Genomic DNA, 21,114 nt, shown 5'->3' with positions numbered 1-21,114 from the left:
ACTCATGCGTTCGTAAGATCTCAGGATGAGTTAATACTTTCACATGGTCTCTCAGTCTCTTACAAAGAACAGTGCATTGCTATCGTGTAGGAATCTCAGTCCTTGACTATGGAAAGAAAGATCATTGACGAGCTTCAGAACATGGCTTGAAAAGAGTTCACCCTAGGTAATCAGTTTTGCGAGCCTCCAAAACATGAGACGTGCGAGACAAAAGCTGAAACATAGTCCATGCGTCATCAGATTCTGGGGTGTCATCACTTTTTTCCATCGCGGTGCTTGCGCGTCGAGCCTAATCAAACCACTCTTGACTTATCCACAACCATATCTTCCAAAACATTCTTTCAGCATGGCAGCACCAAATGGGGCAATGCCTGAGGGCATCAGCTCACTACTGGACACCGATCTCTACAAACTTACCATGCAATGTGCCGTCTTGAAGTACTTCCCCGAGATTGGTATGCGCCTCGGGCATCATGCAGGCAAAGGAGCTTTGTGCTGATGACTTGCGTAGAGGTTACGTATAGATTTACCAACCGTACCGCCGATCTCAAGCTCAACCGACAAGCATATCGTTGGATTCTTAAACAAGTCAGCGAGCTCGCCAACCTCCGCGTCACAGACGACGAGATCAATTATCTGCGCGAGAACTGCTCTTATCTCAGCTCGGAGTACCTCGAATTTCTGCGCACCTTCTCTCTCCGCCCAGACCAACAAGTCGAAGTCTCTTTCAAGCCAACCACTCCTACCGACAGCGAGTCGGACTCAGACGAAGGCGACGTCTCGCTTTTCGTAAAGGGTCTCTGGCTGGAAACCATTCTCTACGAGATTCCACTGCTTGCTCTTGTCTCCGAGGCATACTTCAAGTTTTGCGACAAGGACTGGGACCACGAGGGACAAATCGACAATGCATACGAGAAGGGTCTTCGCTTGCTTGAGGCCGGATGCTCCTTCTCGGAGTTCGGAAGCAGAAGGAGAAGGGATTACAAGACCCACGACTTGGTCATGCAAGGCTTGACACAGGCAAAGGATGAAGCTACCAAGCGCAGCTTCCCGGGCAAGTGGGCAGGCACCAGCAACGTGCACATGGCCATGAAGTACAACGTGCCTCCAATTGGCACCGTGGCTCACGAATGGTTCATGGGAATCGCTGCTATCACAAACGATTACACAAAGGCCAATGAGACTGCACTCCAGTACTGGAGTGGCACCTTTGGCCGCGGAGTTTTGAGCATCGCACTCACCGACACATTCGGTACACCAGACTTCCTCAAAGCCTTCAAGAGACCTGCGCCGCCAGGCCACTCGCGTGATCCTAGCTTGGGCAAGCCGAATCCCAGCTTTGCTGAAGTCTATACCGGCACGCGACAGGACTCTGGCAATCCTTTCGAATTCATCAAGAGGATGCGTGACTTCTATGACGAGATGAACATTACGGTGCCTAAGACTATCGTCTTTTCTGACTCGCTCAACGTCGACCGTTGCATCGAATACATGTATGCTACGCAGGCAGCAAAATTGGTGCCTAGCTTTGGTGTAGGAACCTTCTTTACGAACGACTTCAACAAGAAGAGTTCGGGTGAGAAGAGCGTGCCTCTGAACATCGTCATCAAGCTGTTCGAGGCCGGTGGAAATCCTTGCATCAAGATCAGCGACAACTTGGGTAAGAACATGGGCGATTCAGAGCTGGTAGCTAAAGTCAAACACGAGCTGGGCTACGTCGAGAAGACGTGGTCGGGAGGTGACGAGACGAAGAGATGGGGACCCGCAAAGGAGAGCGCTTAACGAAACCACGGAGCAGCTGGGGCAAGGAAACGGCGTCTAGAGACAGAAGGATGCGAAGATGATTACTAGAAGAGACTGCGGATCAGCAGCGTATAGCATAGCCACGACATGACGAGTTGATGAGCGTAGAAGCAAATAGACTGGCTCAGGCAAACCACATAAAGACCTTTTCGTATTGGCTCACTCGGAGTCGTAAGACAGCGGAATGTCAGATGGTCTATTTAAAAACGGACAATGCGGGCGGTGGGCTCCAGCGGTGCACGGGCCCAGGAACGACTCAGGGGCGGTTTCTTCCCAGTTGCTTTTAGTGTTTCAGCTAAGTAACTCCTGGAAGTAAGTGTTCCTGCCTTTTTATTTACAATCTCACCATCTGCTCCTGGTCTTGCTCGTCTAAGACGAATCGCCTTTTCTCTTCACATTCAAAAGACACACGTCCGCGAGGTGCAACAATATTGTCTACACTGTCCATTCCTCGTCAACAATACATATAATCAGCAAACAACATGGCAGTAAGCACAGACGAGTCGAGTTGGTCTGGGGTATATCGAGTCTGACATGCGACAGTACAACGGCTATGGACAGAGCAACCCTTATGGCTCCAATGCTGGCTATGACACTCCTCCGACATACAGTACGTCTCGTTGATCATACACCCCAAGTTCACCGACTAACAATCACCTCAGGACCTCAGAACGATGTCGAGATGCAACCACTCAACGACCCCTTCGCAGACCCTTACGGAGCTGGTCAACAATCAGATCCTAATGCCATTCTGAACGACTGTCGTGAAGTCGGTCGTGCAATTGACGATGTCGAGGGTCGTCTGCAAGGACTCCAGCGTCTCCACAGACAATTCGTCTCGGGCACAAACTCCACAAACAAGGAAATCGATGCAGCAGGCTCCGAGATCATGACCGCCTACCACGCTCTAGCCGACCGCGTCAAGAGAATCAAGTCCAGACCCGAGTCCAGAAACCCTCGCAATGAAGCTCAGGTCAACGCCCTCGACCGCCGTATCCGCAAGGCAATCAACAACTACCAGACTGTCGAGTCACAGTTCCGCAAGGATGTCCAAGAGCAGCAGCGTCGTCAATACCTCATCGTCAACCCTGACGCTACCGAGCAAGAAATCATCCAGGCCACAGAGTCTGGTGCCGATACACAGATCTTCCAGCAGGCTCTCCTTAACTCGGACCGCCGTGGACAGGCTCAAAGCACCCTGGCAAATGTCCGTCAACGTCACGATGCCATTCAGCAGATCGAGCGTACCATGACCGAGTTGGCTCAGCTCTTCCAAGATCTCGACGAAATCGTCACGTTGCAAGAGCCTATGATTATGAACATCGAGGAAAAGGCCGAAGAAACGCAGACGAATATGGTTCAAGCAAACGAGCACCTCGATGTTGCCACCACAAAGGCAAGATCTGCCAGAAGAAAGAAGTGGTACTGCCTCGGTATCTGCATTGCTATCGTTCTGGTCATTATCATCATCGTCCTCATCTACCTCGGGGTTACTGGCAAGCTCGGTGGTCACAAGGATAACAACAACACAGCTTGAGGCTCATCGACTTCTGTCTACTCGGACTCGCTATCCGATCTTGTCTTTATGATTCTGCAGCGGGCGTTTGGGACAAGGTATTCATGACGATTTGGGCAAGTACAGTACTTTTTTATTTTTATCGAGAGCAGAGATACCCTTCAAATTCAGCTGCTAGTCATACATTCCACTGATCCTTCAATTTGAGTCGACCAATCATACAATTTAGTACTCCATGTCGCTGTCCACGATGTAGTCCTCGTCGTCACTGTCCTCGATGATGATGATATCCTTGTCGACCTTGCTGGATCTAGATGTCACCTCTCTTGGGTACCAGGCCCTGCGCTGCGAGCCTCTGTGCTGCGAGTGTTTGCGCTGTGAGTCCAGCACGAGTACTCCCTCTTCGATATCTGTTTCGAGCTCTTCTTCATCGATAGTGGTATCATTGGAGTGGTCGAGGGAGTCTTCGTCGCTGACATCTTGATTGACCATCTCTTGATTGTTGTCTTGATCGCTTTGGCGGTCGATCTTTGCTTTTTCTTCTCCAAGACGTGCGTCTTTGTAGGTGGTCGATTCGATGGCCCGACTTCTCTGTTTGTCCACTCGACGGTTGACCGACGCGGTCTGGTCAATGTTGCTGGCCGCAGGTGCGCCGAGTCCTAGTTGAACACTTTTACTTAGCATCCTCGTCTGCTTCTGCGCATTGAGATGCCAATTCAGCTCTCCAATTCCCGTCCTCGCACCTGATAAGAATGCCTCTTGGATACGAACCAACCAAGCCTCGTCTACGTTCCTATACTTGGCTTGATCAGTCATCGCATATGCAAACGCACCAGCCAACATCTGCCAGCGCTGCGGCGTCGTCTTCAGCAGGTCAATCTTGAAGCCTCGGATAATCTCAGACACGAAACGTGCGATCACAGCACCGGGAGCACCGGCCGCGATACCAAGTTGGGGCATCATTCTAGCCAGTCCGTCTACAATGCCCATGCTCAAGCCGAGCTTTTCTTTCTTAAAAATTTTGAGAATATGGGTGTTTCCTTTCTTTGTCTTCATTTCTTGGATGCGGAACACGTATTCCATCATAGGATTCCTGGCTAGTGTGGCTTCAAAATCTAAGAAGGAAAAGTCGGCGAGGATTGCTGTATGTGAAAGAGTGGCCCAAATCAGATACTCGTGCGAGGACGGATTCATATATGTGCCATTGTAAAACATTCGCTCTGCTTTGTAGCGTTGATGGAAAGGCAGTGCATGGTAGATTTTAGACTGCGGTATCGCACTGCCTCGAATTATACAGATGCGTGGATTCGCGTTTGACTTTGCGGCTAGCCGCAGCGCAAAGAAAAGGTTGGAAGTTGTAGAGATTAACTCGGAGGAGAATCGTACTTTGTTTAGATGGTGAAGGATAGTTGCGAACAGACGATCGTCTGTACAAGGAGGTGGGGATGGAGGAGGAACGGTAAGGTAGGCGTAGTAGCCTGATAGGAAGCCATCTTTAGTCCTACAACCTTGGCTGTCATCGTCATAGAATCGAAAAAGGAGTTCGGGTACTGCTGAGTGTGCTTCCTCGGATGTGATAGGATTATTTACGATCAGATCTTCGTCTGTTGCTCGGATAATAGGAACTTGTTCTCCAAACATCGTACGAGTTCTGTTTGTAGAGATCAGGTCTTCGGGGAATCTCTTGAAAACTTTCCGAGAGGCAATTGTGATTCGCGGTGATGGTTGAGTCGAAGCGATGGTGTTTCTTCTCGGGGCATCAATTACTACGGAGACGGATGTAGTAGTAGTAGTAGCAGAATGTCGGCGTCTGTTGTTGAGTAGCGTTGGCTGGCCAGATCGAACAGTACTTGCAGTAGGTAGAGCAGCGGCAGATGGAGGACTTGCTGTGATGTCGATCGAGCGTAATTTCTTGGTGACCCATTCAAGTTCAGATTTATGAGAGGCTTCCGCCAACTGCCATGCTGCACAAGAAGTCCTGTAAGATTTGCTGTACTGAGCATTGATGGCGCTTTTCGACAAGCCGTCTGTGAAACCTCTGGTTCGGAGCTCCTCGTGGAACAGTTTGTTGAAAGCCGACGCGACGTTATCTTTGTCTATATCGCTGGTGTAGAGCACCAACAAAGCCTGGCGATGCTTGTGAGACCAGGAGAACTTTGGCGATCGAGGTGAGCTGGATGACTTCGGAGACGAAGTCGGTGTCTGTGGCGCCATAATTGGAGGAGGTAAAGCTGTGCTGGTTAGCAAGGGAACTGCGTCTGGAAATCATGGATGCTTACTTGCGCCCAAGCAAAGTTCTCTAGGCAGCAGATCACCAGATAAGAACGAAAAGTGAAGTGACGAGTGACAAGCAAGGAGTGACAAGTGACAATCGTTGATGGAGGAAGTTGAGTTACAAGATTACCAAAGCTTAGTAGTTCGTCCTTGTCTTTAGCACAGTGAAGAATAGTCGTCGCTCTGATGAAGATAGGGTAGATAGCATGGAAGAGCAAGTGAAACACTTTTGGGAACCGCAAGCTAGAGACATGGCAAGTGACTGAAATTAGTGATGTAGCAGACAGTAAAGACGATTAGTCTCGGTGAACTGCCTTGTATTACTTGGACATCAAGAGAAGATGTAGGTCCAAGAGTAGGGGACGGGCTCCTGATATATTTGTCGAGCTGTTTGGGAAGCTTGCTGTTAAACTTCAACATTTTGCTCAAGGGTCCACTTTGTGGAAACGAATGTTCATTGGCGCGATGACGGTGAATTGAGCAAAAACTTGGCAAGTGTATCACCGATATTCGCGGAGGAAGAGACCAGAGGCGGATAGTCTGCCGCCATCTCTTGTCGATGGCACCTGGACCCAGTTCACAACTGTCGTTGATTTCGGTGTTCGTGCTGAGATTGATGGCCATTGGTAGGGTCGCCTGCCATTGCCAGTACAGGCCCGGTACTGCTTGTGGTGTCGAAACATATGGTGTTGCTGATAATGAAGGTACTGCCGGGTCTGAGGATATCGCTGGAGCTGAAGCCGTTGCTAGGGCCCGAGGCCCGAATACGTGTTGTGAAAGAGTAGCCATGGATTCTGGACTCCAACCTTCATGTGGCATAGGCAGATGGATTTGATCGCCTGTATTCATAGTCAGCGAATGGAGGTTGAATGCATTGACAAATACTGACAATATCCGTCCTGCTGCAGCAACGACAGACTTGTAGCGATTATCAATTATGTCTGATTAGTCCTTTATCAGTGTGTCAACGACCACGGCGTGAGAAGTATTGCGATGATGTGAATCAAGATGGAGAAGATACTGTTGTGGTTGATAAGCTGCACAGATGATGTTGGTACGATGGGGTAGAACCGTGGATTGTTCGAAGCGTGTCTTCCCGTTTGCTGAGTTAGGCAGTTGCAACAACGGCAGGAATGGCAGTTGCGATTGAGAATTACGCATGCTCTGTGAAGCACGCTCGGGATTTGTCAAATTCTGTCTTCGACCCGTAGAAAGGCAAGTCTGTAGTATAGAAGAATCTATTAACCTATTGAAACTTTTATGTGTTCGATCTGAATTAGCACATCGAATTATATCGATGGCTATCTGTTGCATGTAATCGTCATGTCCTTATCGGCCACTCACCTGCGTAGCAGAGGTGACCTAAGCGTTCAACTTGTCCTGAGACAGAGTCTTGACCTTGTCGTCGAACAGCTTCTCGGCTTCCTGCCAGACTCTTTCGCTCTTTCTGTCCTTGAGGGTTCTCAGACTTGGCAGCAGAGCATCGCTGAATGCTTCTGAAGCCTCGCGGGGCAGGAGGGAGGGCAAGTGGTCAATGGAGATGACGCACAGCGGTGGGCCGGTGGTGATGTTGACAGGCACTGTGGGCTTGTCGAAAGTGGTGTTGATGTCGTAGATGGGGATGGGGTTGTGAGGATTTGTGGTGTCACAGCTGACGTCGCAGACAACGCTGAGCTTGCGGTCTTCGGAGTTGAGCTGAGCAGGCTCGATGAAAGGAGGGATGGGTTGTGAGAGGTAGATGCAGTTGACGAAGATGTCGCTGTCGAGGATCTCGGGGTAGGGACCAGGGCGGTTCTGGGTCTCGGCCATGTCCCACTTGACGATGTTCTCCTCAGGCACGCCGACCTTCTGGAGCAGGTCAACGGCGCCTCTGCCGCAGCGACCCAAAGCACCCATGACCAAAGCTCTAGGCTTGCGGCCAACCTTCTGTTCACCCTTCTCCAAGCTCTTCTTGACATCGGCAACAAGCAGGCCCTCATTGGCGAAAGGCTTGACGCCCTCCAGAGGCTTGCCGGCACCCTCGATCAATTGGTGAGCCCAGGCCTGGACAGCCAATGCAGCGCCGGCGAATCCGGCGTGGAAACCGAAAGCAGCTACGCGACGGCCCTGCTCGTCCTGCAAGAACTCAAGATCGTAGAGAGTACCGCCGCCGCGAGGGAAACGGGCGAGGACCTCCTCCCAACCACCTTGGTTCTTGTAGCAATGTGCGAACTGAACGTGTGTGTGCTTGAGGGGGAAGGTCTCCTCGGGGAGCTCCTTGAGACCAACGATGATGTGGTCGGAGGGGGCTTCGATCCAGCTGCCCTCGGGCACCATGTTGGCGCCGACCTTTTCGAACTCGGAGTCGGGGAAGATGCTTAAGCTGCTACGTTCTATGTTGACAAGATAGCCTTCATCCATCAAGGCCTTGGCTGTGGTAGGGGTCAGCGCTGAGCGGTGCTCGAGCGGCTTGGTCTGTGAGATAGCGTGTCAGTGATTGGTGAGGTGCTAAAGCTGCTGTCACAATTGCCATACCTCTGCGCGAAGATGTAGTGTGGGATACGACATGGTTGGTGTGGAATTGATGTGTGAAGGTGGAAGAAAGATTGAACAAGTGTTTCTGTTGAACAAAAGCTGAAGAGGGTCCAAGCAATCGCAGCGCGTGTGAGTCAATGGATAGCGAAGGGCCAAACCGGGGATCCTTTTGTGGGCAAGTCACGTCAGAAAGCCCGACACCGGCTTTCACTTTCCAATCTCAGAACCAACCAGGAGCACCTTGATGTCGAGCGATGGTGACACGCGGAAAGCTCTGCAACATCGATATTACACACCGAGAACATGAGTCGAAGCAATTCAGAAGCCACCGAGTATCTCACCGCTCTACTGAACAAGAACCTACGTATCCATACCACCGACTCTCGTATCTTCGTCGGCACCATGAAATGTACCGACCAGGTAAGACCTCTTGGGCGCGGTTTTCATTCTTCCTTCTGACTGTGGCAAAGGAACGCAATATTATTCTATCATTGACGCATGAATATCGCAAACCGCCGCCAAGTGTGGTTGAGGATGCTGCACACCAGATGGATCTCGAAGGTGCGACTGGCAATGTGAAGGTGGATATGGTCAAGAGATTTGTTGGCTTGGTCGTCGTGCCAGGCAGATATATCACCAAGATCGAGGTCGAGGAGTGAGGCAATCATGCCTTGGAAGAAAGAAACAATGCCACTGCTTCCGGGTCATTCAATTGAGCTGTATAGCAGGCCGCTCCACATGTACGAGCATGTGGAGACCGCGCAAACCAGCACTCCCGGGATCCTTTGGACGTCGCTGAGCTTGGGAACGATTGACTACCTTGCAATCACGATGGTCAAGAGATGTTCGTCGACGCGCCCAAGCAAACGAACAAGATCACAGGAGGACGAGGCAGTCTCGATCACGAGTCCATGCAGGAAGTCGCGCGTTGGATATGTGCTTTCCGGTCTTCCGACTTAATCCGCACACATGTGTGCTTGGACAAGCATACTCAAGAAAGGGAAGGTGCAAGCATACAATACTCTAGCCCCTAAGACGCCTCGCTTCCAACACCCCTATTGCTGCCTGTCGTAAATGCATCCAAGCCGCTCACGTACGCATTATATGCAAATTCATGTCGCTCTTGCTCAATGCTGCTCATCATCATCACAATTTGACTCCCCAAACTCCTCTGCCGGCGCAGACACCAAGCCAATCGCCACCTTGTCCGGTCAGAGCGCTTTGCGGTGCCCAAGAAACGTTGTTAACCTCGTAATCACTTCTCCAGCTTGCCGAAGGTCCCTTGGTTTGCGCTTCGCCTTGGACCCCTCCGTTGACACTGGCTCCGTTGCCCGAGTTGAGCAGATCCCAAACAAGGACTTGGCTATCATCGCCACCACTGGCAAGCATGCCTCGTCGGCTAGGGTTCCATTCTATTGAGTTGAGTGCAGCTGAATGCCCACGGAGCTCGAGAAGGGCAGTGCCAGGTTGTCTGGCATCAAGGATGCGTACAATGTTAGAATCCGCAGCAAAAGTCGCCAAAAGATGAGCGTCATGTGGTGAAGCGGCAAGACGAAGGAGTGGAGGAGATGCTGGCAAGTTTGCAGCCGATGATTTCGTTGGAGACGCCGGCAATGCCGCTGTTGTGGAGTTAGTCATATTCGCACCAAGCTTTGGGGTTGAGTTCAACATACCTTTGTCTTTGTCTGACTTTTCCGACGGCTCGTAAATGATGGTGCTGTGCTCCAGACTTCGCAAATCAAACATGCGTACACTGCCATCAGCACCACAACTGACAAAGACGTCAACGCTGCCGGCGCAGAATCGCACGTCGAAGACCTCTTTATCGTGTGCGATCAGCTGCGTTTTCGCGGTAAGTGTAGGGATATCCCAAATGGTGCAGGTCGTGTCAATGCTTGATGTGATTATGAGTTTCGGTGACAGGGTGTTCCAATCAAGCGATGTCAACGGAGCAGTGTGTTCGGGAGATTTTGAGTTTGAGAGTAGCGCCAGAGGCTGGAGTTTTTGAGTGGGCTGCTCGCGAGTGTTGACCGAGGCTGATCGATTGATGTTGTTCGACGGGATAGCGGGTTGTGAGGAAGATGGGAGGGACCATAGGCGCAAGTGGTCGCCCGAAGTAGCAAGAAGGTCAGTAGACTGCTTGGACGACGATGGCGGCTCCCAGGAGATGCGCGTGACAGGATAGGCACAAGTGGCTTCTGCGACCTTGACGAAGTCGAGGCCGTATGCAGGACCGCCCATGGTCGACTGGTCCTGGGGCGCGATCTGCGTATCGACGATTTGGATCTGCGTATTCGGTCAGCAGGACGTTCTCTTCAAGCAGGGCGTGGATGCGCAACATACAAAGTTATGAGGATCCTCGAGGTAGCTACCGATAGCCATCTTTCCGCAGCTGTTGCCATTGGGCACCGGCCACTTGCACCAATCGAATGAGTAAGCGGCCCAGGGAGCGATGTAGCTGGAATTTGTCTGACTAGGACCATAATCGTAGGCAGGGCCAGATTGCATGCCATGGCGATTTAGCAAATCTGAATTGGTACGAGGCCGGATATCAGCCAGACCCAGGGGAGAATGGCTTGAGGAGGGAGTGACGGAGTTGTAGCCCTTGGTTGGGGTAGTGGAGAAAGCAATGTACTTTTGGTCCAGACCGGCAGGACTCGAGCGCGAATGGCTATGTTGAGGATTGAGAGTGGGTGGGCGCGGGGTGTATTGCTGCTGGTTGGTATTGATAGGAGGAGGCATGGTGGGGACCGTCTGCGGAGCCGAATAGGTTGTCGCACTAGTCGCAGGTCGCGAGGACGAGTTTGCGCCCGGCAGCAGGGTGTTCGGGAGGGTAGACATGGAGTGCTGTTGTTGTTGCGACGATGAAGGAGTCGGGGGGAGGATGTTGAAGTCGCTCTTCTTCGGCGTCTGTGTTTCGAGGCCGGACATGGCACTGCTCGCCGATGCCGTCGATGCTGAAGCTTGTGCGCGGTTGGTGGATAGAGCTGGCGGCGACGCGATCTGGCCTGTAGTCTGTTGCGATGCTTGTTGGTGGTGAGGATGAGGTTGCGCGTGGTTTGGATAATGTTGCTGCTGGCGCTGCATGTCGGCCATGGACGCTGAACTCGGGCTTCCTACAGCTCCCATCGACGCCGCGCTTAGCCCGAGCCCCGTTGCTATGCTTTTATTGGAATGCGACATCGATGCGGACTCGATCGTTCCCTTTTGATCTCTAGTATCGATCAAATGTCTGCTGCACACAAAGAGTTCAAAGAAGCTAGGCTCTCGCTGCCTCGCTTGGTCCCTGGTTCATTGATCGTTCGCACGGTCACAACGACTCGATACAGAACGTACCGCCGTCGAAGTGTGGAGACGGACTCCATCATCATGGGTGGTGCTCTGTCTTCTGTTTTTATCCTTGTCATCAATCATTTGAAAACTTCAGAATCGATCCTCTTCAGGACCAGAGTGTTGAACTGCTTCTCTATCTGTCGACTTGATCCTAATTGTCAACATGGATGACGCTGCGAGTTTCCTGCTTCTGCTTCCGCCTCCACCATCACCTTCAACCATCCCCGCTCTCAAGGAATTGTATGGCGATACACTTACTCAGGTCTTGAAAGAGGCAGATCTTGCCTCCAAGGACTCTGTGCAACCATCTGTCCTTGACATTGCTTTGGCCATCCCTCACTTGACTGCTCAAGCTGCCATCCCAAGGGCCGAACTATATGCTCCAACTCAGACCATTCTCGCTGCAGTCTACAAACTCATCTGCCTGATTGCTGCACAAGAGAAAGTCAATGTTGAGGACGCAGATGGTGTCGACGTCCGTATTCTTCCAGTTGCGTGGTCAACCCAATCGACTTTCGATGCTTCTGCTTGTGCCACATCCTATGGTCCTGTACTTGACCTTCAGTCTCTTGCTGCCAGTCAACGTCCATGGCAGTATGCTTTCGGCGTAGAGAATGAGCAAGGTGAGGTCTTTGTTCGCGCTTTTGTTGCTGCCAAGCAGGCAGCAGCCGGACATCATTGCGATTGTCATCCAGCCTCTGGAGCATCAAGACCTGCTGCGACTCCTCGGTTGTCTGCCAAGGAACACCATCATGTTGCTGTCGGGGGCACTTTCGATCATCTGCATATTGGTCACAAGCTCTTGCTTACCATGACCGCATTTGCCCTCGACCAGACCCAGGCTGAGTCTGTCCTGACGATAGGCATCACAGGCGATGAGCTACTCAAGAACAAGAAGTATGCCGAGCAATTGGAGAGCTGGTCCGATCGACAATCGTCCGTCCACCGTTTCCTTGATGCTATATTGAATTTCGCTTCTGCTGATGCTGCACAACCTACAATGGAAGAGATACACGGGCCAGGTCCAAATGGACATGCAGTCAACATCAAGTATCCTAATGGTCTGAGTGTGCGTTGCGTCGAGATCTGGGATCCATACGGTCCGACAATCACTGAGAAAGACATCTCCGCTCTCATTATCTCTGCGGAAACTAGAGCTGGTGGCAGTGCGGTCAACGATAAGCGTATTGAGAATGGATGGTCCCCACTGGATGTTCTGGAAGTCGAGGTGCTAGACTCCAACGAGACCTCAAGTGCCGTATCGCAGCAAAACTTCGAGGGCAAACTTAGCAGCACCGAGATCAGAAAGAAGCGTGCACAGAAAACATCATCATTATAGCGAGAGAAGCGATCACATGAAGCCTGCCCGGACGCACTGGGCTAATTTATGGCTTGTACAGACGAAGCTGGTCATGCTCGCATAGCAGGGCAGGCTTGCTCTCGCTCTTTCGAGTCAGAGTCTACACCACAGCATCTTTCATGGTCACCGCGATTTAAATGCCGTGTAACGGTGTAGTATCAGGTTGGTCCTGGCAGTGTGGAGCAGCCAGCGTGCCATGGTATGTGCATGATCGAAACACAGGTTTATCTCATGCAGTTCGACTCTTAGACTAGATTCGTCACACTGAAACTCTTTCCGTTCGTGTTGTGCACTTACAAAGCGCCATGCGAAACGAACTGCATACTGAGCCCAGGATTTCGTCAACTGCAAAATTCGTAAGATTGACAGTGTTCTCATTCAGCAATACAGATTGAGTCGTCAGAACACATTTTGCATTTCAATCAAAAGTCTTTTATGACCTTGGTCTTGGTAGTATGTGCCTGACTGCTATTGTAGCGCATTCGAACATTCATTGGTAGAATGCAGAAAGTGCAATCAGCCGAAAGCAAACCTGAAGGGCCCCGCTTCCAGCGACCCTGCCACAATCTCCTCCGGTGCCAGCGAAGCGACCTGCATGAAGAGCTCCGTATTATTGCCGCCTCTTGCTCATATCACAATCACATGATCTAATTCTTATGCAGTGATGGCCCGGTCCGATCTTGACGGGCATAACTCTCTGGCCTGTCGGCGTGTTGGTGGCGTCCCCTCGCTCGAGTATCCAGATGCCAACAGAGATCCACGACAACGCACCCACCTGACCACACGAAAGCTCTCTGCGGTGCCGACCGCAGTCGTCATGTGCTGCATCTTGCCTAAGAAGTCCTTGTCTGTCGTGTGCTTACTCTAATTTCGACTCCATCTCATCCCTCACCGTGCCAGACACTCCGATATAATGCTCTACGGGGCAAACTGAAAGTCTGCCTAATCAACACTACATCAGCACTGATGACGCCGAGCTGCGCGACAGCTGGTTATCGAGGGGCGCTTGACCTTTCCAACGAGCTGCTCCACGATATTTTCGATCTCATAGCCGCCGACCCCGAGAGGCTTGTGAGTGTGGACAAGCGGGCATATCTCTCTCAGGAGAGCTTCAGACCAGAACCTCTACCTTCTCAAGACCAAGTCGTGAACATTGGCAAATTTAGATTGCTCTGTCGAAGATTCGCTGCTCTGGGAGCCTCTCATCAATACGCACGTGTCACGACGAGATTCTCATCCAAGGGGCTTGCAAGGTTAGAGGCCATTGCAGACCAGCCACACCTAGCAAAACACGTCAAGAAGTTCAGCTACAAGGTGCCATACTTTTGCACTCAAGGTACCAAGAAGGTATCTCTAGTGATTCTTTCAACATTTCACTGATATCAGCCAAGGACGAGAAAGTATACTATCGCTAGACCCTCAAGTACAACAGACTATCGGCAAAAGCAATATCGAAAGGTTTCGCTCCAAGATCTATGAGCAGCAAAAAATTGTCAAGAGCAAGAGAGATGTCGAAGTGTTAAAAAAGGCAATGAAGGCATTTGTCGCTCTGCAGCATGTCCAGATCCTACGAGTGCAAGACCAAGAAGACGAAAACCTGCTAACGTTCATTCGCTATCACCAAAACATCCCTCACTTCGTCGAGCTCAAATGGGCACCAGCTTGTGCACATAGTGCGAGAACTATCGGGAATGCACTTCTGGATGCCCAATCATCGTGTTCTCGATTCTCCTCACCAATGCTAAGTCCACAGAGCGCTCTGGTTCTGGCAGAGAATCCTACAGGATCCTTCTCCACGCTAGCAGAAAGGCTGACTTGTCTGGAACTGCACTTTGATGATGGCTACTTTGACGACGGCACAGATCTCGAAGTACGCATGTACCAACTGTCACCTCTCTTCCAAACAGTCTTTACAGCAGCGGTAAATATGGAAGCCATCCACGTCGGCTTTCCTTCTCATCGCCCCATTGGTCTCCCTCTGGAGACAATTTTCCATAATGTGCGTTGGACTAAATTGATAGCCTTTGGCATCCAAGGCTGGCGGCTCCACGAAGAGGAAATCATCCAATTCGCCCAACGACACAAAGATAGACTGCGCGGTCTCAGATTGCGCGATGTTATGCTCAGAGAAGGCAGTATGTGGAAAAACATACTCTCCTTCTTGCACACTGAAATGCGAAGACTGGATTGGGTCAGTCTGCGTCGTATAGACTATACATCTCATTTCGACGAACTCTGGCAAAACGCAGGCATAGAGCTTCCCGACGACCCGCCCGGCGGCCTCAGCTCCAGCGACTCTGACTCCGATTCCGACAACAACACAGAAGACCTCTACTGGTCCGACACCTCCCCCCACCTCCAACCCACAGAATCCCCCGACTGGGACAGCGTCTCCCACCTATCAAACATCTCCGACTCCGACCATGCAGACTCAGACGACGAAGACCGCGGCAGAGCCGCCCATGAAATGGATTTCCCAACCCTAAATTCCTCGCCGGATACACCAAATTCAGCGACTTGGTGTAATTGCAACGGAAGAAGTTTTCCAGTGGGCGTGGAGGAATTGGGTGATGATGGTGTTTCTGTGGATCATGACAAGTGGAAAATGTGGGAGAAGTGGGTGTTGGGCAGGTGTCCGGAACATGGTTGTTAAAGATGATTGTGGGAGATTGCTATACGATTCGTGAAGTGTTCTACTATATCTGTTTGGGGGAAGCAAGGGCAAAAGCATCATCATAGTCTAGGCAGGTTTGAACATGTTTACACGGTGTGTGATACGTCGTCCAGGCTTACCAGCCGCAAACCCGAACCATTCTCATGCAGCTGGAGTAGGTGCATCATGTATCAAGTCACGAGAGTCACAGCGGAACGGCAAATGGTGCAAAAGATCTTTCTCATTCGGGTCCAAAATATAGTATACATCAAGCTTTTTCGTTAGCGATCGAAGAAGCCAACCCCCCTGAAGCACAAGAAACTCCATTTATGCGAAAAGGGCTTCCATGTCCTTCATCGCTTAATCATATCCTGGACCACCATCTGCTGCAGGAGTCTCGGCACTCCAAGCTCCAGGTGTTTCTGGGAACGCTCCTGGTGTAGGTGCCGCTGCTGGAGTACGGTATTGACCATAGCCGGGAGTGGGCTGGTCCAAATTTCCAGGAGTCGGCGCGCTGTTGAAGCCTGGTGTGGGAGCGTCCATGCCGTAGGCAGGTGTCTTTGAGCCAGACTCGTATGCTGTGCCTCCGGCGTGGAAGGGTGTGCGGGTGTTTGGGTTCCATGTGCCCTGTATCTGTTTAGTTTATTGCTTTGCAAATGTCATGAAGAACAACTTACTCCTCCATATGCGGTGCCACCGCCATAAGAAGTCTGGCCTCCATAAGACGTTTGACCTCCGTATGCTGTTTGACCGCCATATGCTGTGCTGCCACCTCCTCCTCTTTGCCAGGCAGGAGCACTGCTGACTCCACTACCACCATAGGCAGTTCTGCCGCCCGCTGCTTGACCAGCGCCAGCCCATGCAGGTGTACGGCCACCAGCTGCTGGCTTCCAAGCAGGAGTGCGTCCTCCGTCTGATGGTCTGGGCGTGGCTCCGAATCTACCAGGAGTTGCACCTCCCCATGCCGGCGGTCTACCACCAGCGCCACCAGCCGGCGGGCCGCCAGGACGTTGGCCTGCGCTCTGCTGGATGACAGCACCAGTGATGGGGTCTCTGACAGTCAGGAACTCTTTCGAGATGGAGATGATCTTCTTGCTACCATGGATCTCTACACGCGCATGAGTGTCTGTGCTGTCTTTGACAATACCCAAGAGACCCTTGTGAGGACCTCTGCGAATGGTAATTGTCTTGCCGATGAGTCTGTCACGACCCATTTGACGTGGCGGGGGCATAGCTTGAGCTTGCTGAGCGCCAGGACGCTGCAGTGCTGGGTTCATCTTCATAAGGCCAGCCTGTGCCGAGGCAACTCGCCCGCCCTTGGCTGCAACAGTCTTGACACCATTCGTGCGAACAACGAAGACACCAGCGTTGTCTGTTTGTTCTCTATTGTGTGCGAAAAGGAAGTTGCGATGGATGTGAAGAACACGACCTTGTTTGCCCTCACCGCCTTCCTCCTTGACAGTATCATCGATGTGAATCTCGGAACCTTCACGATCTGTCGCGACAGCATTCTTTCGGCGTTCGAGCTTATTAGAAATATTTGACGGAAGCAGAGATCTGACAGCACCGGTCTGATCAAGCACACGAAGAGATTCGCGATCGACCTTGATGACGACAGCCACTGTTGCAGCATCAAGTTGGACCAGCTCGTGCAGGTCGTATTTTCCAACTCCAACCTGACCACCAGAATCGGTGGCTACACGCAAGTCTTTGCTAAAGACGGTGATCTCGGTTTGGTTCGAGTCGGTCAAGATTGTGACACGGTCTTCGACAATCTTGACAACCATACCGACCTCATCGAAGTACTTGCTGCCACCAATGACCTTGACATGATCACCTTCTCTAAAGAGCTTACGTAGGCCTTTGACGGGAGATTCGATAATCTGACCAGAAAGCTCACCAGCGGATACCAGAATACGCACAATGTCAGAGTGGACCGAAACAGCCTTGCCAACGACTCCACGCTGTTCACCTTGCCAGATTTCGACATGATCGCCAGGCAGGAAAGCACCGGAGCTGTTACTTTTGATGGTAGCAGCGAGAGCAGACAAGTCCAGGTTTTCGGTTCCATCCTCGGCATCGGCAGCGAATTTGGTGACCTCCTCCAGGGTAGGGTTGACGTCCTCGGATTGCAGATAGTTGGCCTTGAAATCTTTAATTAAGAAGCCATCCACGTATGTGTCGTTCATGTAGGTCCAGGTGTTTGCTGTGAAGCCAGTGCCTTTCGTCAAGTAGCGGCCGTGGCGTTTTCTTGCCTCGTTTTCGCTGAAGAGACGCTGTGGGGGACGAGGACCAGTGTTGGCGCCGAATCCAAAGCGTTTGCGTTTGTTGTCTGCAGCGGCATTGATGTCCTCGTTCAAACCATAGTCCAGACGAGGGATGAGACGAAGAGTGACTTCTGTACCGTTCGATTCGACCTCATCGATCTGGGCCAAGTCACCAGCATACTTGCCGCGCTTGACACGCACGTACATGCCAGGCTCAAGCGACTTGCTCTTGCGAGTACGGAGAAGATCGGGCATCTCAGTAATGGGTACCATCATCGGCTTGGTGCCCATGTAGACGTTCTGCAGACCCTCCAGTGCACTTGTGACATCTTCGACCACTCTGGCTTCGCAGTAAAGGTTTCCAGCCATGACGCCACCTCTTTCAAAGGCCGAGATCAGCTGCAATGGCTCTCTTGTGCCTGCGCGATCCTCGATACGCTTCATGATGGCGAAGACAACTTCACGTTCCTTTCCAGGCTTGCACTTGAGTCGCCAGATATGCGGGTCGTCGACACTGGGAAGTAGTAGGCGCTGAGGCACAACGGCCGAGTCGACGTTAGCAGCTCTGTTCCTTCCGTATCGCTCCTTCAAAGCCTGAGCTTGTTTCTCGGCATCCATACTAGCAGCCAGATCGCGCTGTCTGTCGAGCTCACGATGCTTGCGATCATCGCGCTCGGCACCGGCGGGAAGCTCGAGCAGGTCGTCGGGGTGCATCTCCTCCCCAGCAATCTCATCATCCTCATCGGGCTCCTCCTCATCTTCGTCGTCGACTTCGGCTTCGACATCAAGGAACTGGTTACGAGGGCCCTTGCGGCGACGCTTGCGAGTGTGACCCTAGAAAGAGTGTCAGTAGTGTATATGTGAAGGTCGGTTATAAAAACGCACTATGTCTTCGTCCTCATCGTCATCGTCGTCGTCCTCCTCTTCATCGTCCTCTTCTTCTTCGTCGTCGTCCTGGTTCGTTGGTCGGCGAGTGGTCGGAGCAGCGTCCTCTTCCTCATCGTCGCTTTGCGCAGACTGGCGACGAGGATTGGGCTGAAGATCATCGTCATCGTCGTCATCCTGATTGTTGGCTTGTCTTCGATTGGTGTCATCGTTGTTGGTGGCCTCGTCGTCTGAGGCATCGGCAGGAGCGGGGTTGAAATCATCCTCCTCATCAGAGGCATCGCCAAAGTCTTGGTTGAGAAAGTTGGACATTGTTCGTGATGCTGCGTGGAGAGAGCGACGCGGCGACGCTGGGAAGAAAGTTGGTGTTCAGTAGGTGATTGTGAGAGTTTGTGAAAGAGTGACGGGCGGAGAGGGGGATGGTCGAAAGGTAAAGGATCGGCAGTGAATGGCCGTGTATATTAGATGATGGTTGTCGGGCGGTGGAGTGATAATATCGTGTAGCTAACGCTGCTCTGCTCTGCTGGCAGGAGTCTCCCAAAGCGTCCAATGCTCGAGCGGATCTTCCCGCCCCGTCACCCAAGCACCAATGCTCTTTCTTTGTCCACGCAGCTTCTTTCACTTTTAACCTGCAAATGCCACCTTAGCCTAGGGCTTGTTTCATGCGGCAGTAGCTTGCAGAACCAGAAGTCACGACCTGGTAGTCTTTGGTCAAGTCTTGTCCTCGCCGTAGTAAAGCACACAGTTTGCTTTGTTTGCAGGCCCGCCCATCCTTGTGTTCACATGATAGTCGACACTCGATCACGAACACAACAACAGTAGGTGTCTTTGTTTCTTTCACAACGCTTCTCACCAGGGATACATGTGGCTCTTGACCTGCCATCTCACACCAAACAGACATGGAGAGGTAAACTCGCTTTTGGTTACATCGACGTCACCCACTGACTTGTCGCAGTTCATGGATCTCTAATGCGCTTCCTCGCTATTCTCCCTCCTCTATCTCTCCGGAGAGTCGACGCCGTAACAAGAATCCTCGATGGCGCACGCCCTCTCCCATGTCTGCCTCGGCCGTCCCTCCGCCTATCGTGAACAGCATCTACGTACCATCTTCCCAACCTTCCGCCAGCCACACCATGCATACCGACGACAACCTACTGCTCTTCCGAAGGAAACAATGCGAGCTTGAAGCTCATCTACAACTGCTTCTCGATGCTCAGGCCGATGCTCTCCTCTCTGGTCTGGATACCCCCCTTACCGAAGACGATGCTCTCTCGACGGGTTCTAGCACCCCGACCGCCAGTGCCCTGAATTCAAAGTCTCGTCCGTCTACGAAACCTGAAAAGATCGGCCTTCGCCATGCTAGGGTCGGACTGTATGCTACCATCCGTCGCCTGGCCCAGTTGAAGGCGCAAGAATCACAATACCTGGCTCCCAGCTTAGACCACTTCGCTTCCATCGTTGATCAACTCGACGTATGGCAGAAGAAGTCGAATGCCTTGCGTTCACGTGCTAATCAGATCCGCTCTGGAGACGATCACAAACGCGCTCTCGACTTGCACAAACAGGCCGACGACATGCAGATTGAGATTTGCGAACTTGAGGCTAGACTTTCGCGCTTGAAAGGAGACCAGCGCAAGTTGAGAGCTGAAGCACAAGAGATAGATAATACTGTTGATGCACGCCTGACATCTTACACGACTAGTCTTGCCTTGGTTGAAGATTCTGTACGAGGCTTCCTCCATGATGCTTCCTCGAGCCATCGGAATGCTATCATCAATGTCATCGACATGGAGCGCTTCTGGCAAGCATCACCTCAGAATCGCACTCTGACATCTGCAAAGGGTGTGTTCAGTCGTGAGCGAGACTCATTGCTCGAGAAGCGTCGCATCAGCGACACCGAGCGAGAGGCTCTTGAAGAAGGTGCTATTGTCTGGAGAGATGTCGTGAAGCAAGTTTCCACATTTGAGCGCACACTTGCCAGAGCCATGTCGCAAATGAGTAAACAGTCGCGACCACAGTCTGACTCTCCCACAGAGACGAAGGAACTACTCAACATGCTTGAGCAAACCACAACAGAGCTTGAAAGTAAACATAAGCTTGCCGAGGCGCGCAATTGGAAGCTCTTAGTCGCGGCGATTGGCGCCGAGCTTGAGGCCTTTTTGAAAGGGAGGCAGATCCTCGAGGCTGCTCTCGCATCAGTCAGTGGTGAACCGGATGCTGAGGATTCGAAAGGAACGTCGAGCAGTTCTGGATATTTGGAAGGCGCTCAGACACCCAGAGGTGGCAAGCATGATGGAGGTGAAGCAATCCGCGATTTGGACAAGGCTTTCGCGGCAAAACGTCCTACCCCTAGCATTTCGGACACAGATACAGAAGACGACGGACCTGATCCTGAGCTCCTAGTATCGCATCAGGATACAGATACGGAGTAGTGAATTGTTTGCGCGTCGTGGACTGTGACACCCAATAGATCATTCCGGCTAGGCTTGAGGGACGTTTGATATGAATC

The 21,114-nt window shown here is 51.8% G+C and overlaps 11 protein-coding genes across 11 annotated transcripts; 6 read left to right on the top strand and 5 right to left on the bottom strand.

Annotated features, from left to right (window-relative positions):
* Positions 1-346: 346 nt before the first annotated feature.
* On the top strand, positions 347-1,782 carry AUEXF2481DRAFT_47350 (uncharacterized protein; the record flags this gene model as incomplete). The annotated part of the gene is made up of 2 exons (XM_013487148.1): positions 347-455; positions 512-1,782. 2 exons carry the CDS (start codon positions 347-349, stop codon positions 1,780-1,782), a joined length of 1,380 nt encoding a protein of 459 aa, XP_013342602.1.
* Positions 1,783-2,285: 503 nt separating this feature from the next.
* AUEXF2481DRAFT_6061 (uncharacterized protein) lies at positions 2,286-3,340 on the top strand (the record flags this gene model as incomplete). Its single annotated transcript, XM_013487000.1, has 3 exons — positions 2,286-2,291; positions 2,347-2,413; positions 2,466-3,340. The coding sequence occupies 3 exons, from the start codon at positions 2,286-2,288 to the stop codon at positions 3,338-3,340; spliced, it is 948 nt and encodes a 315-aa protein (XP_013342454.1).
* Positions 3,341-3,442: 102 nt separating this feature from the next.
* Positions 3,443-5,708, bottom strand: AUEXF2481DRAFT_284545 (uncharacterized protein). The gene is made up of 2 exons (XM_013487221.1): positions 5,599-5,708; positions 3,443-5,550 (listed from the first exon to the last, which is right to left on the bottom strand). The coding sequence occupies exon 2, from the start codon at positions 5,531-5,533 to the stop codon at positions 3,545-3,547; it is 1,989 nt and encodes a 662-aa protein (XP_013342675.1). The 5' UTR covers positions 5,534-5,550; positions 5,599-5,708; the 3' UTR covers positions 3,443-3,544.
* On the bottom strand, positions 5,709-6,655 carry AUEXF2481DRAFT_286292 (uncharacterized protein). Its single transcript, XM_013487220.1, has 2 exons — positions 6,483-6,655; positions 5,709-6,432 (listed from the first exon to the last, which is right to left on the bottom strand). The coding sequence occupies exon 2, from the start codon at positions 6,410-6,412 to the stop codon at positions 5,837-5,839; it is 576 nt and encodes a 191-aa protein (XP_013342674.1). The 5' UTR covers positions 6,413-6,432; positions 6,483-6,655; the 3' UTR covers positions 5,709-5,836.
* A 300-nt stretch (positions 6,656-6,955) lies between these two features.
* On the bottom strand, positions 6,956-8,140 carry AUEXF2481DRAFT_30549 (uncharacterized protein; the record flags this gene model as incomplete). Its single annotated transcript, XM_013487049.1, has 2 exons — positions 6,956-8,047; positions 8,108-8,140. The coding sequence occupies 2 exons, from the start codon at positions 8,138-8,140 to the stop codon at positions 6,956-6,958; spliced, it is 1,125 nt and encodes a 374-aa protein (XP_013342503.1).
* A 270-nt stretch (positions 8,141-8,410) lies between these two features.
* On the top strand, positions 8,411-8,766 carry AUEXF2481DRAFT_6058 (uncharacterized protein; the record flags this gene model as incomplete). Its single annotated transcript, XM_013486999.1, has 2 exons — positions 8,411-8,527; positions 8,578-8,766. 2 exons carry the CDS (start codon positions 8,411-8,413, stop codon positions 8,764-8,766), a joined length of 306 nt encoding a protein of 101 aa, XP_013342453.1.
* Positions 8,767-9,253: 487 nt separating this feature from the next.
* On the bottom strand, positions 9,254-11,203 carry AUEXF2481DRAFT_6057 (uncharacterized protein; the record flags this gene model as incomplete). Its single annotated transcript, XM_013486998.1, has 3 exons — positions 9,254-9,726; positions 9,781-10,393; positions 10,451-11,203. The coding sequence occupies 3 exons, from the start codon at positions 11,201-11,203 to the stop codon at positions 9,254-9,256; spliced, it is 1,839 nt and encodes a 612-aa protein (XP_013342452.1).
* A 400-nt stretch (positions 11,204-11,603) lies between these two features.
* AUEXF2481DRAFT_30546 (uncharacterized protein) lies at positions 11,604-12,779 on the top strand (the record flags this gene model as incomplete). The annotated part of the gene is made up of 1 exon (XM_013487048.1): positions 11,604-12,779. The coding sequence occupies one exon, from the start codon at positions 11,604-11,606 to the stop codon at positions 12,777-12,779; it is 1,176 nt and encodes a 391-aa protein (XP_013342502.1).
* A 571-nt stretch (positions 12,780-13,350) lies between these two features.
* Positions 13,351-15,453, top strand: AUEXF2481DRAFT_80798 (uncharacterized protein; the record flags this gene model as incomplete). The annotated part of the gene is made up of 3 exons (XM_013487198.1): positions 13,351-13,407; positions 13,463-14,136; positions 14,192-15,453. The coding sequence occupies exons 2-3, from the start codon at positions 13,767-13,769 to the stop codon at positions 15,451-15,453; spliced, it is 1,632 nt and encodes a 543-aa protein (XP_013342652.1). The 5' UTR covers positions 13,351-13,407; positions 13,463-13,766.
* On the bottom strand, positions 15,325-19,295 carry AUEXF2481DRAFT_41181 (uncharacterized protein). Its single transcript, XM_013487101.1, has 3 exons — positions 18,606-19,295; positions 16,131-18,554; positions 15,325-16,080 (listed from the first exon to the last, which is right to left on the bottom strand). Exons 1-3 carry the CDS (start codon positions 18,915-18,917, stop codon positions 15,814-15,816), a joined length of 3,003 nt encoding a protein of 1,000 aa, XP_013342555.1. The 5' UTR covers positions 18,918-19,295; the 3' UTR covers positions 15,325-15,813.
* Positions 19,236-21,065, top strand: AUEXF2481DRAFT_80796 (uncharacterized protein). The gene is made up of 2 exons (XM_013487197.1): positions 19,236-19,512; positions 19,561-21,065. Exons 1-2 carry the CDS (start codon positions 19,505-19,507, stop codon positions 21,035-21,037), a joined length of 1,485 nt encoding a protein of 494 aa, XP_013342651.1. The 5' UTR covers positions 19,236-19,504; the 3' UTR covers positions 21,038-21,065.
* The last annotated feature ends 49 nt before the right edge of the window (positions 21,066-21,114 follow it).

Source organism: Aureobasidium subglaciale, assembly GCF_000721755.1.
Source record: "Aureobasidium subglaciale EXF-2481 unplaced genomic scaffold scaffold_14, whole genome shotgun sequence".
Classification (NCBI taxonomy): domain Eukaryota; kingdom Fungi; phylum Ascomycota; class Dothideomycetes; order Dothideales; family Saccotheciaceae; genus Aureobasidium; species Aureobasidium subglaciale.
Note: the sequence above shows the minus strand (reverse complement) of the source record. Positions and strands in the feature narration are given on the sequence as shown.

Coding starts and splice junctions, on each gene's coding strand:
- AUEXF2481DRAFT_284545 (XM_013487221.1), bottom strand. CDS start 5,533: ATGGCGCCACAGACACCGACTTCGTCTCCGAAGTCATCCAGCTCACCT.
- AUEXF2481DRAFT_41181 (XM_013487101.1), bottom strand. CDS start 18,917: ATGTCCAACTTTCTCAACCAAGACTTTGGCGATGCCTCTGATGAGGAG. Junction 18,555..18,605: donor ACGATGAGGACGAAGACATA/GTGCGTTTTTAT, acceptor CACTCTTTCTAG/GGTCACACTCGCAAGCGTCG. Junction 16,081..16,130: donor GTGGCACCGCATATGGAGGA/GTAAGTTGTTCT, acceptor AAACAGATACAG/GGCACATGGAACCCAAACAC.
- AUEXF2481DRAFT_286292 (XM_013487220.1), bottom strand. CDS start 6,412: ATGCCACATGAAGGTTGGAGTCCAGAATCCATGGCTACTCTTTCACAA.